General features: G+C 39.1%; 1 protein-coding gene across 1 annotated transcript in view; it reads right to left on the bottom strand.

The window, feature by feature from the left end:
• The window catches only part of slc12a4 (solute carrier family 12 (potassium/chloride transporter), member 4), an 86,854-nt gene that overhangs the window by 12,291 nt on the left and 54,790 nt on the right, over positions 1–19,773 (bottom strand). The window contains exons 15-19 of the mRNA XM_002942670.5: positions 16,671–16,790; positions 13,206–13,310; positions 11,078–11,246; positions 7,655–7,850; positions 3,455–3,624 (exon numbers count right to left, since the gene is read on the bottom strand). Coding sequence (XP_002942716.1) covers positions 3,455–3,624; positions 7,655–7,850; positions 11,078–11,246; positions 13,206–13,310; positions 16,671–16,790 — 760 coding nt within the window. The remainder of the gene's footprint in view (positions 1–3,454; positions 3,625–7,654; positions 7,851–11,077; positions 11,247–13,205; positions 13,311–16,670; positions 16,791–19,773) is intronic.

Genomic DNA, 19,773 nt, shown 5'->3' with positions numbered 1-19,773 from the left:
AGGGAAGGAAGGAGGGAGAGGGGAGGGGGAAGAGGAGCAAGCTCAAGCCTGTGGCCTGGTGGTTTGAGCTGAGAGAAGGAAGTCTGATACCATAACCCATGCGTACAGAACAGAAGAAAAGAAATGTGGCATTTCTTTTCACAAAGGACTCATCATTACTGCACTTATTGGTGTATTTACATACATCTTTCTGATAAAGCTTACCTAGTTTTACCTGTCTTTTTCCTATAAAAGTATGTATGTATGTATGTATATCTTTAATTATAAAGCGTTACTTATGTACGCAGCCCTGTACAGTAGAATACATTAATATAAACAGGGGGTATTAAAATAGATAAATACATATAAAGTATTACAATAAGCAGAAATAAATAAAAGATAAAATTGTAATAAGATAAGAGTCAAAGACACAAGAGGATGGAGGTCCCTGCCCCGCAGAGCTTACAATCTATATGGGAGGGTAACTTACAGACACAAACAGGCAAATAAGTGTTGTAGGTCACAGTGGGTGACATTACAATATAAGTGCTAGTTCCCTGGTCAGGTGGTAGGTGAGTGCTCCAAAAGGTAGTCTTTTAGTTTGGTTTTAAAAAGACTGAGGGAGGATTCTCTCCGGAGGAAATCAGGGAGGGCATTCCAAATGTAAGGGGCAGCAAGGCAGAAAGGTTTAAGGCGGGAAATAGCAGTAGTAGTGGGGGGCGCAACCAAACGATTGCTCTGCGAGGAACGAAGGAGTCGGCCAGGAACGTACGGAGACACAAGGGAAGAGATGTAGTGAGGAGCAGAGGAATGGAGGGCTTTGAAGGTTAAGAGAAGGAGTTTGTAGGATATTCTTTGTTTAATAGGAAGCCACGATAAGGACTTTAGCAGGGGAAGGGCCTGAACTCTCCTGGATGAGAGGAGGAGAATTCTGGCAGCAGTATTTAATATAGACTGTAGGGGGGAAAGATGGGATTAGGGAGGCCGATTAGTAGCAGGTTACAGTAGTCAAGCCAGGATAGGATGAGAGCATGCATGAGCAGCCTAGCTGTTGCAGTAGAGAGAAAGGAACGGATTTTGGCAATATTGCGCAGGAAAAAGTGACAGGTTTTGACAGTGGTGTTAATATGGTCAGAGAAGGAGAGACAGGAGTCAAAGATCACCCCAAACAACGCGCGGAATCGACCGGGTTGATGAGGTTGCCATCAATAGAGATAGAGAAGCAGGGCGGGGGTAGGACCAGGCTTAGGCGGAAAGATCATTAGTTCAGTTTTTGTTAGGTTCAGTTTGAGGTGGCGTTGATTTATCCAATTGGAGATGGCCCGGAGGCAGTTAGAGATTTGAGTATCAGTTTCGACTGTTAACGAAGGGGTTGAAAAGTAAATTTGGGTATTATCAGCATACAGATGATATTTAAAGCCAAATGAACGGATAAGATCTCCCAAAGACAGTGTGTAGAGGGAGAACAACAACGGCCCAAGTACAGAGCCTTGGGGTACCCCCACATTAAGAGGAACTGGAGATGAAGTTTTGTTAGCATAGGAGACAGTGAATGAACGGTTAGAGAGGTAAGAAGAGATCCAGGATGCAGCCTGACTACGGAGACCAATCGAATGCAGAATTTGCATTTGTATACATAAAACATTGTAGTGTTTATACCCATATATAATTTTTTTCTAGTTTTATTATTTGTTTGTTTTAATGTTTGAGCAAATATATGTGCAAGGAAAAAAATAGCAACCATGGCTTTTAAGGACAAAATTAATGAGCAGGTGAATGCAGTTGGAATCATCTATAGTCTACTCTCTCCCATGCACAGATAACTAAACTAAAGCTGAAGCTCCTATTCTTCCTTTTGTTATTGTATCTGGAACAATTTTTTAAATAATGTAATGCTAAAATGATAGTGCTCTAGCATTATTATTACACTTGGAGTGCTCCTCTCTTGTTGTTTTTAGGTATCTTCCTTTGTGGAGTGGAAGTTGTTTTTCTCCACAGATTCTGAAGTTAAATTATGAATAATTGGCAGCTCTAAACTCCACTGTATGATGCCAAGGTAGGTTAAATTAACTAATGTTAATTAAGGCTGGCTTGTGTATGAGTTAACTGGGCCTGGGGATCCCTGAAGATTTTTTCTGGGCCTCAGCTCCAGAAATCACAGGTCACACAAAAAAGTGTGGGCCATCTCCTTGTGGGCCCAGTTATAGGGGAAGTCGACCCACTGCTTAGGTGGCCTGCTTCCTCAGTAGTTATGCCACTTACTAATTAAAAACTGCAGCTTAATTCTGCCTTGTGTTTAACTTACTTCTCTTCCCAAATGCGCTATTTGCTTGTGGGCTTTGCCAATAAATTCATTTCTTACAAAATTATTTCTTAGGCCTGGCATTACCATAACACCTAATTATTGTACACAGGCTTTGTGCAGTAAAAAAAAAAAAAGGCTTCATTCAATTTATGATTATAAACCCCTTCCCTCAAGGAGAATTTTCTGTAGATGTGGGTGGGGCCTCAATCCATTGTTTTTTTTTTTGTAACTTACAAATTTTTATTGCATAGTTTCAATAATGAAGAACATTACAGGTATATACTTTCAATAGTGGAATATAAACATTTGTTCTTATACAATTGTACATAATTGGTACCAATGAAATGATTAGGGACATGTTAACTTGGATGATGCTTGATTCCTTGTTTGACCAACATTGTAATTGCCTTGCCCGTGTTAACAGGGTCTTAAGGGTTTTACTCTGAGTGTGGGGTTTTTCTTCTGCTTTAGCTTTGGTAGTGCAGAGAATGGGTTAGGGTTTGTCGTTGTTTGTGCTCATACTTTCTGCGCGGGTCACTTCTGTGGAGGTTGTAGCATTTATTATAAAATGAGTTTCTCAGGGGGACCATATTTTGAGAAATACACTCTGTTTGTTATGTGGGCTGTCATCTGCTCAAAGCGGTTATTGCTTCCCACTCAGGAAATTACTTCCGTTATTGTGGGGATTATTTGAGATTTCCATTTGGATGTGACTACCAATTGCGCTGTTGTAGTTATGTGGTTGACTAGTTTCTGGGAAGAGTGCTTTAGTTTTGGTATGGGTAGTCCCAAGTGGAGGTGTGGGGGTTTGATGTCGCTCGTGAGTGCTAGGACTGTTTTTATAAGGTCACAGACCTCTTCCCAGAATGGTCTCAGTTTGGGGCAGGTCCAGAGGATGTGTGTCAAGGTCCCGTTTTCTGGGCAGCCTCTCCAACATAGTGGGGAGGCTTGTGGGATATATTTTGCTATCCTCTCTGGGGTTGGATACCATTTCATCACTTTGTACACATTTTCCTCAACCCATCGTTTTGATGACTAATATTACATTTATGTAATAGATATGAGCCTATAAAACTAATTTGGTGTGCTGCTTCAGAAGATTGTTCCATACAATGAAACTGTGACATTAACTGAAACTTTATCATACCCCCAATAAAAGTCCCATTATACCTTGTGTTGTTTCAGTAGAAAAGGCAGGAGCATTAGCATACCGCCATCATGTACAATCCACCAGACATCAATATTTCCCTCCAGATAGCGTTCATGGTTGCTGGGGTAAAAGGAAACATTTTTTGGCACCATCAGTGCCAAGCGAGCTGCAGTTGTGCAGCGTACAGCATCTGTAAGAAGATGGAAATAATTTTTATATATATATATCCCCTCCTAGGTCCGGAATAGGATCTTACATTTGCCGAATTCATACGAATTTCCTAACATATGCCATGTAGTGATAGAAGCGCTACAACTCGCTATAGTCTTCATCTCGGTATGGCTTGACATCTATCTACTTGCCTATTCTTTTCTATGCTCGATCTGCATTTTCTACATACAAGGGATTTCCGGACACTGTAAGTACTCTGTGCTGTACAGTCTGATTTCTTTTACTCCACACCGTTTACACATTCCTTTGATACGTCTCTTTGGTACTTTGGGATTAAGGTTTCAATTGCTGTCCCTTATTATCTATTCTTCCTAGGCCCCTTTCTATTGACATGTGTTGTGTATATCGTAAGGCTCTGTTACTAAGCAAGCGCAGCCCTAGCAACATCGATATGATCGCTTACGTTACACGGGGGTGAGACCGCTCTATAAATACTTATATAAGAGTAGGTATATTCTAACTTAACATATAGAGATCTCACACTTAGAAACGCACTTGGTTATTACACTTAGAAACGGATTGGTGTATACCCTATATGTGACGTAACTCCGTCGGTTTGACCAGATCAGCTTGAGGTTACTTATGAAGGCCCACCAGGAGATTTACACAAAAAACGTGTGTTATTGAATGTATATAGAAAAGAGAACTCTGTCAGAATCACCTATGGGATGTTTGTATACTACATACTCAGTTGTGTTTATTCATTTTGTTTATTAAGCTTAAATGTTGGTGTTTGAGTAGTTCACACAATTGGTCCGTTTGGATACACGTCACGTCCTATGTCATTACCTTGTTTCCCGCCACTGAATGTATTTAGGTGTGCAACTTACACAGTTTGTTACTTTGAGAAAGGCTGGGAGTCCGGCCGAAACGTCAGTCTCCATTTGTGATGCGTGAATAAAACTACATTTTTTCATAAGTCCTGTGTGAAGCGGTCCTCTTGTTCGAATATATATATATATATATATATATATAGTTCCAGTACTGGAAGCACACCACATACAGAGTGGTAATTGCCCGGGTGCTTATGCAGAAAAATACAAATATAAGAGCAATACAGGCCAGCACTCACGGGGAAATAACATATCAAAATAAAAATGAAACAACAAAAAAAATATGGCTACATGGTTTTTTATTGATCCGACGTTTCAGTTCCTAACAGGAACTTTCATCAGGGAAAATAGCACTGTGAATGTATACACACATTTTAAAGGCACCAGATGGCGCCAAAACGCGTTGCTAGGCAACAACCGAATCCAGTAAAGCATATGAAAATACAAACAAAAATCAACATTTATCTAAGATGATCTAAAAACAAAACAGGAAATCTAGCACCACCGGTTTTGGAGGGAATACTAGTGTGGACCAGAAAGTTACCTGCCCCCACCTATCCCCCTGTTCGTGCCCACACTCACCCGAGTCACTGAAGGAGAATCGCCAGAGCCCCCAGATCCGCCAGAGCATGTCATGCCCCAAGTCCCCTTCCTCATGTAGTCCCCTGTGCCTAAAAGTTTTTATCAGCCGTGCCAGCCAGAAGCGCTAGGACAGCGCGCTTAAGAGACGCGTTGCCTAGCAACCAAGTTAGCGTTCGGCTCTCCTGCTGTCCCCATTTGTGCGCTGTTGTGCAGACTAGCGCTTGCGGCACCAGTGTCCACAGGAGACACCCAGGACTCGCCGAACAGCTGTCCCTAGTGCTCCAGGGGGTGTCGGTTACGGAGGCGATTTGGGGGAGGAGTTATAGTTATGATAATGGGCCCAATGCATCAGGGACCCCCCCACGCGGGGGGATACAGTGTGTTGGGGACCCCCCCACGCGGGGGGATATTGGGGGCTCTCAGGCGGAGAGGGACAGTGCGTGCAAGTGCAGGGTATACTCGCTACCCTACCCATCATATTGTGACCGGTACAGTGGGGGTGGTTAGTGGGCAGGGTTTCCTAGTCCAATATTCCCCCATCAGCCAGTGTATGTGCATACAGAATCATGGGCGGCCAGCCATGGGGAGTGAAAACAGAACACATAAACATAAATGAAAAAGGTTATAAAGTACATCAGCTAGTTCAGAGATACTCAAAGGCTACTAGGTACATAAAGGGTCTATATACTACGTCAGAGGAAGCATCCCAAGGGTAACATCTCATTCAGGCCCCTAGGGGCCACACAGTCCAATGTGTGGATCCACCTGGACTCTCTGCGGAGAAGAGCCAAATCTCTATTGCCCCCTCTTGACAGGGGAAGCTGTTGGTCTATGGCCATGCATTTGAAGGTAGGAAGTGGATGCCGTTGCTGGGCAAAATGCCTAGCAACCGGCTGTATTGAAGTACCCTCCTTCAGGGCTTTGCTGATCGCTGAGCGGTGATTACCGATTCTCTCTTTCAACATGTTCACTGTTTTACCTACATAGTATAGTCCGCATGGACATGTAATGATGTAAACCACATAGCTAGAAGTACAGGATAAACGATGTTTGATTTTGAACCTTCTACCCGTGTGGGGATGAGGGAAGTCGGGGCCCGAAAGGAGACAGCGGCATGTGACACAGTCCGGGCATCTGTAGCAGCCCAATTTTTTATGCGCTGAGAGCCAATCTGAAGGGTCTTTGTTCTGTTTCTTAAAGTCAGTACGTACTAGCATGTCTCTGAGGCTACTATTCCTCTTATAACCCATAAGGGGTTTGTTAGATAAGTGGAGTGAGAGGGACTCATCCTGAGTAATCATTGGCCAATGTTTCTGTATATTCCTAGAGAGTTGTTTAGAGGCTGCTGTGAATGTAGTAGTGAAGATCAATGGGGGATCCTTCCCGGTTTCCTTCTGTTGTTCCAGTAGGTCATCCTGGGTGTGTTGAAGCGCCCTCTGTAGTTGTTGTTCCAGTATGCAGTCAGGGTAGCCACGTTCCTGGAACCCGGTGAACATTTCTCTTAGATAAATGTTGATTTTTGTTTGTATTTTCATATGCTTTACTGGATTCGGTTGTTGCCTAGCAACGCGTTTTGGCGCCATCTGGTGCCTTTAAAATGTGTGTATACATTCACAGTGCTATTTTCCCTGATGAAAGTTCCTGTTAGGAACTGAAACGTCGGATCAATAAAAAACCATGTAGCCATATTTTTTTTGTTGTTTAATTTTTATTTTGATATGTTATTTCTCAAAGACCCGTGAGTGCTGGCCTGTATTGCTCTTATATATATATATATTTATTAATAGCGAGGCTACCGGCACTCACAAAACAAAAAGTTCAAATCGCCTGGGTGCAGCATTCAGCAAAAGTGTACAGGAAAAGAACTTGGAAGCCGCACTCACAGGTCTTATGAAGATAACAAATTATTTATTGCCAGAAGAGTGAACTAACGTTTCGGCTGATACACCTGCCCTATGCTGCCTGTGTGACCCATATTCTGTCTGCCCTACACTGTGTGTGCCATACTCTGCCTGCTCTACACTGCCTGTGTGTGCCATACTCTGCCTGCTCTATGCTCCTTGTCGAAGTTAAGTCTGGTGGGGGGTTGTTAGCATTTACAAATAGGTGTCCGTAAAATGTTTAATTATGTGCTGGGGGTTACTGTGCTATCCACGGGAGGAGGCAGCATATGGATTTAAGGGTATGTTTTAATATAAGAGATGGGTAATGTACTACCACCATTAATGTGGATATGGTCTTAAAAGTAATTTTGATAACATAGGTGTAGTTTAAAGTGTGGTTTGAAAACATAGTGTGGTCGTGTAGGCCAGAATAATTCCATGACTCATGGACTACAGAAGATTCACAGCACTGATATATACAATAAAATATAAGGCTTTAAGAATTTCCTTAAGACCCATGGCCATATAAAAGGCTTGTGGCCTCAGAAGGAATTTTCTAAATGGTTTAGCATATAGTGTAGCTAAAGACGAGCTCAGATAGCAATTAAAGCAAACTATGCAACCACACACAAAGTAAAATATTCATTACATTTGTTTTCTACAATTAAAAAATACCACACATAATACTCGCCAATAAACGTCTTCCAAGAGCGAGGGTCTTCACTCTGCCTCCAACCATATGGCCATCCCAGCAGTACTGTATTATGCTTCATTCCTCCAAGTCCACATGACTGAATTAGATGTGAAATTCCATCACAAACTTCGCTGGAAACCACAACCTGGGAAAATCCTTTGACTTTCTCAATCTCCATCATGTTTTTAATGGTCTGTGATGACGAATAAAACTGTTAGTATTTTGAATCTATTGTAAGAAAATGTTGATGATTTATTTGATGACAGATAAATACCACTATGGGGCCTACTTTTTATGCTGCGTAAAATAAATGACAAATCTTGCCATCCAAACGCCAGATTTTACACTGTTATACATAATGTACGTAAGTTCCGATGGAAGAAAAAAGCAAAAAAAATTACGCTGGTTTTTATGTGGTGAAGCCTGCCAAAGTGGCAAATTTTGTTGTTCTGTTTTTACACAGCATAATAAATAGTCCCCCCTCCTTTTTTTTTATGAAGAAGGGATTTATACCAGAAAAATATTTTATTGTATGGACAAAAATGCAACTGATTCGGAAAGCCTCTAGTACATGCCAATACCACTTAGTAGAGTAGAGTTTTATGGAGATTTCTTACTTTCATAGATCAAAAACTCCCGGCAGTAAATTACTGAATTTTCAAAACACTACAGAAGAATACAACATACTTTAGATCCAAAGCAATAAATCATAGAACATTAGGTTTACCCCCTGAAAAATATACACATTCTGCCAAAATAGGTAGCCAAGTCTATCTACTCTTAAATACCAAACATCAATGCTTTTCTGAACTTACAGTATCTGTAAAAATATGAAAATTCTAAAAAAAAATCCCCTTAAAGCATATAATTTCAAGCTTCTCCCACATAGCACTAGGTACCAATAAAAAAAAAAAGAAACAACTTAAATATGAATGCCTAGAATCCACTGAACAGTTTGACGCCTATTGTGCATAGAATTATCAAAGTATCTTGCATTCAGAGACCCCAAAAGGAAGTTAGAGCATAGAAATTTCCCTGGTGATCACTTCAGCTACTGAAAATGCAACACATGTACTGCATTTTTGTGGGTAAAAATGCAAAAAAATATGTTGACCCAGCAAAACCATATATTTTTGGGAAGTACACATTCGGGTAAATCACAATGCTATACCAGAATTGCTGGCTTTGATGAAAATACCTGAAAATCGCCTCAAAGCTTCACTTTCTAGCATCTTACCTTTACATAGCATTAGGTACCAAGAAAAAACATCCTAAATGTGGGTGCCAGTGGTCCACTGAATAGTGTGATGTGCTTTGTCCATAGGATTACCAAAGTAACTGGCATTTAGAGACCACAAAATGAAGCTAGTGCATTCATATTTCATGGCATAATTAAGTTGACCCAAGAAAAACTTTCTTGACTGACTAAAAAGAGGTGTGAATAATGAGTACTGCATTAAACCTAAACAAGCCAGTAAGATAATTGCAGAATATAGATAAGGTGCATACATTAACCCCTGATGCCTCAACAACAAACACTTACACAATGCTGGCATTGTCTCCAGTGCTCTTTTTTATCACAGGATGAACATTTGTCCTTTCCTTTTCTATCTGTACTTTTGTAATACTCTCTAGATTTTTTTTTCAATACCCCCCCCCCCATTTTTCGTTAACCATTACAACTGCCATTCTGCTTCCCCTTTTTACCTTCTTCCCCTTGTTCTCCACCATTCCTTTCATTGCATTCTCCCCTTCATATTCTGCAGATCAATGATTCCCTCTTCAACATAAGATTTCCCCGCCATTCTTTACTAAGAATAGTGCAAAAGGACATGCTACGGGTTTCACAGATGGACAAATAGAGAGAAATCTACAGACACATATAATAAAGAATAATATAATGGATGTGGAGTTGCTCAGACCAGCTGTGTGTATAGGTTCCACCTCATTGCTCCTCTTCTGCATCAGCTGATGCCATTAAGAAATGAAAAATACTCATTTTAAAAATGGTTTATTCCAAGAAAAGTTAAAAAAAATGTATCCTTTTACTGAAAATCACTGGAAGTTATGAGACTCTAAGAGGCCCTAAAGCAGATGCACTTCCATAACCAGGGTGTGCAGGGGTGCCATCCTTTCAGTTGATGGAGTTATCCTGTAAGATGTCGTGCAAAGGGGGCAAAATCTGGTTCTTAAGAAGGCCTATACAGTGGGAGCTGGCTGCAAGCCAGGAATAGCCATTAGCATGGTAGCCAAAAGGCATATTTAGAAAAAAACACTAAAAATGTATGTCAGCTGAGAAAGAATTTGTAACTGAAGCATCTATGAACTGCTGAGGCAGTGGAAAGCAGATTATTCCCTCTAAGCATAACTTGTCAAGCTTGTTTGGAATGAAACCTGACCAAGTAATTAACACGGCTGCTGCATCTAAAAGTGTTTTTCTGCTGCAAGATTGGAAGAAAAGAAAAATTATCAGAAATGAGCATCCATCTTTTAGTGTGTTAAAGGGGATGTAAAGTCATCCCATTGAACTAAGAGATTCTTAGAATCTAAGTATATTTCCAATATGCATGCATTCTTTTATTCACATAATGGTAAAAATAAAAGATCTTCAACTCTAACAGGCAGCCTAAGCCAGCCCTACCTCAGCTGTTCTAGAAACTTAGGCCACCACCAGCAGTCCTTATCTCTTAGTGTAGCCAGACCCTGTTCAGAACCCTCTCCAAAAAGTTTCCCTGTTCAGAACCCCTTAACAAAATGTGATGAATTTACATCCCCTTTAAAAACCTACAAACTTCTTAAAGGATAAGCTTTATGGCTGTTTTGTTCTCAGTCCTTTTGTTATTTGGAAACTGTAATTCCTTAAAGTTCTTCTGTTTACTGGAATTGTGCAATCATCGGAGCTTACGCTGCCTGTAGCAAGGTCAAATTTTATAAGAGTTACTCAACAAAAAAAGAAACCATGAAATTGCCCCTCAATTCTCAAGTCATCCTAGATTTAAAAAGATCTAATCAATATTTACACATAAATCAATTCAGAATGGAAACTCTCAAGTCTCTTTCAGACACCAGAAATTTCTGAGGTTAGGCATTTTACATCTACAGTTCCAATATGGAGCACTTTCAGGCTCCCCACTTCTACTTTGACCTTCACAAAATGTCTTGCTCCATTTGTAGCACTTGTCAGACTACAAGGAATATGTGTCTATCCCTACTTTAATAATTTCCTTATAAAAGTTTCTGAAAATGTATTTAGAAAACGCATAAAATATAGTGATTGTTATAACAGGTACAGTTTGTTCCAGATAAAGTAATACTTAGCCACAAACAGTCCATTAACTGCCAAATATTAAATAGTAGCTAAAGACCTGAATGTTTGCATTTGCACCTCTGCAGAGGTGGAACCATATTAGAAATACATACCTGCTCAGCAGCCTGAACCTCTCCATAGCTCTCCAAAAAGTTTCCTTGAAGGGTGGTGCCAATTATTGTTAAACCTTTGCCAGCTTTTAGCTGGGAGGAAAATGTAAGTAGACGTGGATATTTAACATGAAGGTCTTCATCTAGCTTTAAAAGAACCAACAGTTGAGGTCTGGAGAAGATAGATGAAGTTGTAGTTATCACTTACAATAATTATAGTTGGAAAAATACAAACACACAGTTTTGGCCAATAATATTAGTACCCTCCCACTTCTGTTAAATAAATCTCTCAACAACTACATTAAAACCTAAATTTTACATAGTCTGATTGTTTTCCTGCATTTTACACAATTTTCTTTCTTTTGCTGTCCCAGAAATATATAATGCATATTCCTGATTTTATATTTTCCTGTACATTGCACCACTTTTTTTCTGGTTCCCTGAAAATCCTAGATGGGGGTTTTACTATGTATTATTGTAGAGTGCTGCGTAACTTGTTGATACTATTTAAATAAATAAATGATGATGATGACAAAACCAAGCTTCCACAATTCCCTGTTTTACTATTAAGGTTATAGAGGTTTATTATTCCATTCAGAACTGAAAGGAGAAAGAAAAGTTAAACCTAAGTAAGCTTTATCAGAAAAGTCTATGTAAATAGAGCCATAAACTCGTGAACACTCTCCTCAGTGAAAATAAAAACTGCATTTGTTTAGTTCTATTCTGTACACGAGTTTCTGTTTCAGAATTCCTTCTCTCAGCAAAAACCTCCAGGGCACGGCATAAGCCTGCGCAGCTTGCTCCTTTCTCCCCCTCTCTTCTCCCTTCTTCTCTCAGCAGTGAGAGACAAGCCAGCAGGAGAGATGCAGGCAGTGAAGTGACGTCAGACCAAGCTAAAATGGCAGCTGCTAACTTAAATAAAAAGGGAGAGCTTCTAGGGCTGTTTACATAGGTATGGTAAAGCATTCTGCAAAATAAATATAGAGCTCTTGCTTGCACTATTGTAGCTAATCTTTGGCAATATACTGCCTCAGTAGCTTTCCTTTGCCTTTAATACATCCTTTTTGATCTGAAAAAAACGAGAGTGACAAAATAATTTATACTGTACAATATTTAACAGCAGACCCATTGGAAAGACCCATAACCAAGTTCTTCCTATAGACACAAATCTCTCTACTAGCACTCTTGCAAAAATGATGCCTTCCCTCAACTGCAGATTTGAAATATCTTTACAGTTGATCAACTGAATTTAAATCGGATTTCATTGCTGGCCAACCTTTTCCGATAGCATAACTTGTTCACAGAGTCTGCACACAAATATTCACAAATTGCGATTAAGCCATATTTATGCCATTCATGCACATTAAATGCACCAGTCTTGTCCAGCTTTATAAACATAAACATGGGCAGGGCAAATATGTTCACTGTGTGAATAATTCTGCACATTATTTTCTTTGAAGGCTTCTATTTTTTTTATTGGAAACAAAGAGATGCTTTTCTTTACAAAAAAAAAATAAAAATAAAAAATAAACTGTTTTAATTACATGTCATATGTTTAAAGTACTGTTTTACAGAAGCATTTTGGTTTCAGGTTCAAGTGCGTTTTTGTAAACTCCAGTCAGGATTTCTTATATTTTTTTTTCATCAGCAGCAGGCCTTTCTGGGTCTTCTACCACTGAACCCCCTTTCATTGGTGACAAATGTTGACAGTTGAAATTGTTAAAACTCATTTCTTAAGAATTTATGAAGCATCATCAAACTGCTTTCCTGTCTATACAGTGTGGTGAACATAGACAATTTAAACTGGTTAAATGCGTACATTTTAGGATTTCTGTATGGAATGGGATTTTATTTTTTAATTTTTTTTCATTATTTTTGTTGTTTTGTTTAATTGCAAGAAGGAGAAATACATCTGAAAATATGTTAATATAAATGTGAATACCATAGCATTGTTATTCTCAAAGATTATATGGTGGAACTGGTACACTGTGTAATAAAAATGCTAGGGTGCCAATATTTTTGGCCTTCACTATTTAAAATACATATTGGAAGTGTGTAAAACTGTAGTAAAAAGTGTCACATTAGGGTGTTTTTAAAAAAAATAAATAAAAAAAAAAAATCTTGAATTTACCTCCAGTTTTTGGTGTGTGGTGGTCCCTCTTCCAGTCTTAGTAAAGCATATCTGGCTGCACTTAGAGACAGACCTCTGATGCCATCTCCCCATTCCTTCTCTGCTCTGTCAGAATACAGAAACTATTATTTTTTTCAGAAAATAATAAAAGTAAAAATTATTAAAAACTAAATGTCATCTAATCAGAAGGTAAACAGATAAAAGAACAGAAATGGGAGTAAAAACTGGACAAAAGGGATAGAAGGGAACAATAATTATACATGGGGAAGTGCGAGGATAAGAAAAAAGGAATAAGGGAAAGGAAGAGCAGGGGAACCTGAAGATCCATGTAGAAAAAGACAAAATATTAATAAAGGTAAAAACAGATATTGATTTAAAAAAATGTGTGGTCAGGAGGGATTCAGTCTGCAAACATATTTTAGGTAATGGTAAAAAAATCAAAAAATCATCCACTTCACTGAAACCCAAGTCCTGTGAAACACAAACAAGAGAAACTGAATTTTCTTTACAGGGCAATTAGTTTACTTTTACACCTTGGACAAACATTCATTTTAAGACATTTAAAACAATGTATATGATATCTTAATAAGATACACACTTTATCCCGGCAGGGCTGAAATTAGGTGGTCCTCATGCGTTGAGTGGGGATGAGGTGAAGAAGATTTGCATGCAGCTCTTTATTAAAATTGATGCCAAGGTCTGCACAGATATCACATATCCTGCCGGTTTATGACACTAAGGGACAATTTGCAGTGCATAGAATTACAGCTGAAGAGGCCAAGTACAAGTTGTGCAAGGTGAGGAGGACATGGGTGGGAACCAAAGGCATTCTTCTTCTGGTTAACCACAATGCACGCACAATCCACTACCCATATCCATTAATAAAGGCTTGGCAACTAAGTGCTAGCCTGATAATACAAAATTTTTATTAAATTAAAAAATCTGAGAGAGAGCAGTGTTATTTTTCATAATTATGGGAATATTACCACACCAGGGATATATCAGTATATTAGTTTCAGCATTTCACATTTAGTCATTATTGTACAGTGTGCATCTTATCTCATCTTTTCAAATAAATAGTTTTTTCTAGCACGGTGCTATTCTTATTTATATTAGGCATAGGATCTGTTATCTGGACATACATCCATGCATTTCTCATAGTCTCCTATTTAAAGGAAAGGTAAAAACTAAGTAAGCTATATCAGAAAGGTCTATGTAAATACGTCCATAAGCACTTAATAATAATAATGCTGCACTGAGCCCTCTATCAAAAGAAACACAGGATTTCTTGTCTATTTTTTTGTAAACATGATGTTCCCGCATCTGACTTTCTCTCTCAGAAACATCCTTAATTCCTGTGGCCAGAGTCTGTGCAATTCTCTTCTCTCTCCCCTCTCCTGCTCCCCCCCTCCCCTAGGAATGTGTGATCTGAGCTATAATGGCTAGACTGTAGGAAGGAAGCTACCTAAAATGGCAGCTGCTATCTTAAGCGAACGGAGAAAGCTTTTAAAGCTGTTTATTTAGGTATGGCAATGGTTTCTAATAAATATAGGGTTCTATGTGGCACCAATGTGGCAAATCTATTAGCAGTAAAATGCCAACTGGTAGAGGCAGGAACTCAAGTCTAAAATCCGCTCAAAAAATGCCTGGGTGCAGACTAATACTTGCTGTACAGACTTCAAAGGAAGGTACCGCACTCACAGGATGTAAAGTAGTGTGGCCGCGCTACTTTACATATGGGAGTTACATAGTTACATTGGGTTGAAAAAAGACCATCAAGTCCATCAAGTTCAACCCATCCAAGTTAACCCAGCACACACAAACCTATACTGACCTATCTATACACTCACATACATAAACTATATATACAACCACTAGTACTAACTGTAGATATTAGTATCACAATAGCCTTGGATATTCTGCTTGTTCAAAAACTTATCCAGGCCCCTCTTAAAGGAATTAACAGAATCTGCCATTACAACATCTCTAGGAAGGGCATTCCACAGCCTCCAAAAGCTTTCCCACTACTGATGTCAGACTAACAGGCCTATAGTTTTCAGGCTGAGAGCGGGATCCCTTTTTAAATAACGGCACCACATTAGCAATTCACCAGTCTCTCTGCACCATGCCAGACCTCAACGAATCCTGAAAAATTATGTGAAGAGGCTTGGCAATCACAGCGCTCAGCTCATTTAATACCCTGGGATGAATCCCATCCGGTCCTGGACCTTTGTTTACCTTTACATGTTCAAGTCTCTCTTGAATTTCCTCCTGAGTGACCCATGCGTCAGTAGCTAAATTAGAACTAGAACTTGGGCATATTAAAAGGAAAGCCTTCATTAGCTGGCTCCTCAGATGTATAGACAGATGAAAAATAAAGAGTTCAAAATTTCTGCTTTTCCCCCCGTTCAACCAACTTACCCCCCCCCCGCGATAATAAGGTTCCCACCCCTTCTTAATTCATTTTTTTACTATTCACATAATTAAAAAATAATTTTGGATTCTTTTTACTTCTAGCTGCAATATCCCTTTCCATCTCTATTTTAGCTTGCCTGATTTGCAATCAATGGGTTTTAATATATAGAGCCAGTGCTCAAAGCACAGGAAATTTAGTGCAGTATTCTTTATAAGGCTGTTTCACCTTTTTGTGTTACTATGGATATAGGAAAGAATGTGTCCCTACACCTTTTTTTTCTCTTAACCAGACAGAAAATGGTATACTTGATCTTTAGCTTTAGTGCACTCTATATGGTAGAAGTGGGTACACAGACTTCAAAAACTTTGCCTTAAATAAATCCCATTTTTCTTCAAACATGATATGATAAAATGGTATATGATTGTAGAGAAAAGATACAATTGCAATAATAGGAAGAGGCGTATTCACGCCGAAATCTAGCGAAAGAAAAAAAGAACGTGCAAGAATTTATTTTACGCATGCACATATATGCCAATATGTTACCATGGCGACTATTTGCATATAAGAAAAGACGCATGTGCACAAAAGCCAGGAAAGCCTCTGAGGAAGTCGCAGACGTCATCCAGGTGCGCCTCGTGACCACACGGTTCAGAACGCTGACTTAGACCATCGTAAACCAATGAAAAAGATGCGGACACCCTTGGAGAGACTGTTTTAAAGCACTATGATGGCTTTTAAATTGTGAGTGTAACTTTTTAATTTAATAAAAAGGTTTTATGCTATAGAGAATCCTGTTTTATAGAATTTGATGTCTGCTGTTTGAAAAAAAATAGGATTTATCAGTGGGTTCACTTCCACCCATTGTCACTTTGAGAAAGGCTGAAGACAGCCAAAACATTAGATACACATATCTGTCCTTTAATTGTTATTTACAGCTAAGCAATCTGATACCATTTTTGTATGTAGAACTATTTATCTCTCTCTACATATATATATTAATTTCTGTAAGTTCTGCAAAGAAATAATCTCTCTTTAAGGAATTCACTTACCCTTGGTATTCTATATATTTGTAAATCATTCCAGCGATTAGCATTGCTATCAAAGCATAGTACCAGGAACAGACAAACATCAAGGCCAAGCAGATACTCATTCCAAAGAAAGAGAGTGCCCTGTTAGTACAAAAGAAAAAACGATTAACACCTGCAGAAAACCATTTTTATATTTGCATTATACTCAGAATAGTGACTCATTACACTCACTTAAAGGACATGTAAAGCCTACATTTGCCTACAATGTATATCAGTTGGTCATGTCTCCCCCACCCAAATGGTATTATTTGTACTGCATATATCCCCTCCGTTTGCCAGCACCATCACATTTTCCAAAAGCAAATAGCAGCTTTCACCCGGTGGCCATTTTTCCTCTGATACATAATCCGTTACATGTAAATCTGCAAACATACACACACACACCCTTATTCAGCATACATTTCTTCAAGAATACAGGCTCACACAGGCACAACTGTCTCTGATAAAAGCAGGGCTGTGGAGTCGGAGGCAATTTTGGGTACCTGGAGTCGGAGTCGGCAAAAAATGAACCGACTCCGACTCCTACTAAATTTAAATGGGAATAAAAAAAAAAAATTAAGCAAGTTTAAATGTCCCAATTCACAAACAGTCATAATTAAATTACTTCTCTGCTATAAGAATAAAGCCCAATGCACGCAGTGCATAAACAAACATGTTGCGTGACCATGAAGCAGGCTTTTCATTGACTGTATGCTTCACTAAATGGGACGTAACGCACAGTTAAGTGCGGCAGCTCCACTGCGTCGTGTTCCTCTGTTACAGGGAACACAATGCCCACTGTGAACCTAGCCTAACTCTCACTGATAACTAATTAAGTAAAAAAAATTTGCAGGACTAGAAATACTTGTATACGTGAAGGGAATGGATAGTCAATAGTTTAAGACTGAAGCTTTAAAACATTTGAAAAACTGCTGTAATTCAGCTGTAATGTTAGCTTAAACTTTAAACATGACTATGGGATTCTAGGGAAATCATTAGAAGTAGGAGTATAGATAAAATTGTCTATCAGTTTATGATCAGTTCAGTTGTGTTTTAAGTGCCCCTTCCCCCCTGCCCCTTCCTGGATGTATAAAATACATTAGCATATTAAAAACAGAGGAGTCAGAGTATATATTTTGCAAATGGCAGAAAGACCACAAATTAACAGTTTGCAACAGTGCACAGTGTATGTATTAAAACTTCTTACTGATAAAGTTGTTCATTTTGCATGAAAATATTATGGCACCTTCAAGCACACCCAAAAACTGTGCTATACGCAAATACAATTTGCAACACGATAACCGTCTAACAAGAAATATTACATTGTGAAATGAAAATTTTTATTCTTATTTGTGCTAAGGATGGACTGTTCACGCTGGGCCCATTTGCAGGGGGGCCCGGCCCCACCAAGTTAGGCCACTGTCAAGTGAGCCTGTTTTGCTTTCTGAACTGTAGTAAAGTCCCCTAGCAAAGGTCACAGATAATCTGGGTTTGCAGATAAGGGGAAGTAAACATGTGAAAGTACAGGAATGGGATCCTTTATCCAGAAAGCTCCGAATTATAAGAAGGCCATCTTCCAAAGACTCCATTTTAAACAATTCAAATTTTTTACAAATTATTTCCTTTTTCTCTGTAATAATAAAAAAGAACCTTGTACTTCATCCCAACTGAATTATAATAAATCCTTATGGGAGACAAAACAATTACTTTCGATTTATTTAATGTTTATTTTTTTTTTTTTGTATGTAGACTTGAGGTATGGCAATCCCATAAGGTGTATGACTGAATGTCTTGACAAGGAAATAACCACATGACTCTCTTGGCTCTTGCATGAAATTGTGCCTTAGAACACATCAGTATTTACCACAGTGCTTACTTATTGCTGTTGAATTGCGAGTCGAGTCATATAATGAAATGGTGTGTAGAGGGGGCCTCCAATCCTGTTTTTAATTGTAACCCGTAATCGGAAAACCCATTATCCAGAAAAATCCGAATTACGGGAAGGCCATCACCCATAGACTCCATTTAAAAAAAAAAAAATAATAATTCCGATTGTTAGAAATTTCCTTTTTCTCTGTAATAATAAAACAGTACCTTGTACTCGATCCTATTAATTCGATATAATTAATACTTATTGGATGCAAAACAATCCTATTGGGTGTATTTAATGTTTAAATTATTTTTAAGCACTCTTAAGGCATGGAGATCCAAATTATGTAAAGATCCCTTACCCATTCTGGATAACATCCCATACCTATACAAAAATTAATTATACCTAAGGGCCAGTATCAAAAAAATGCATAGCATCTAGTACCAAGGGCTGCATATACCTCAGTGCTAATAAAAAAAAAAAAAAAGATGTACAGTATAGCGCCTATCACAGAGGACAGAGACAAACTGAAAAAAAAAATCTCCAATACCTTTTTTTAATCAAAGCTCCACCTCTTCCTCTAGTTTCTGTATCAGAGCCTGTTGGTGGAGAGAAGAAATCTAACTATCTATCTATGTGACAAGCAGCAGAAACCAGCACCCCAGAAGAGAGGGATGCTGCACTGACAGTACAGACCTATGAGACTGGGCGATTCCCAAAGCGGTCCAAAGAACAGGAGGAGCACTAATCAAAAACTTGAACTACAGAACTAAAGGAGACCATACACTGCAAGATCCACTCATTGGTTAAGGTTGCCAAGAAAGCGGATCTTCTTCCAATATGCCAACCTACGGGTGGGCGATATCGGGCTAATTCGATTGTTTGGGCCTAGAGAAAACAATCAAATTAAAATGGCGGGCACAGGCGCGGTTGGATCAGGCACCACATCAACGAACCAATGCTGTCCCCGATCAGACAGAAAAATCAAACCTGCCTGATCGAGATCTGCCAATTTCGGGCCAGATGTGTGTCGGGGAGGCCCATTGCTGCTGAATCGGTCTAAAGCAGGGGTTCCCAACCACTGGGCCGTGGACTGTGTTGCAACGGGCTGCCTCTGATCCAGGCTGTTGTTACACAGTGGTGCAAGAAAGACACGCATAAGGATGTATATGGTGCAACAATGCGCATAATGTTGCATATGACACAAAAGTGTAC

Source organism: Xenopus tropicalis, chromosome 4 (assembly GCF_000004195.4).
Source record: "Xenopus tropicalis strain Nigerian chromosome 4, UCB_Xtro_10.0, whole genome shotgun sequence".
NCBI classification, from domain to species: domain Eukaryota; kingdom Metazoa; phylum Chordata; class Amphibia; order Anura; family Pipidae; genus Xenopus; species Xenopus tropicalis.
This window is presented reverse-complemented; position numbering and strand designations above follow the sequence as displayed.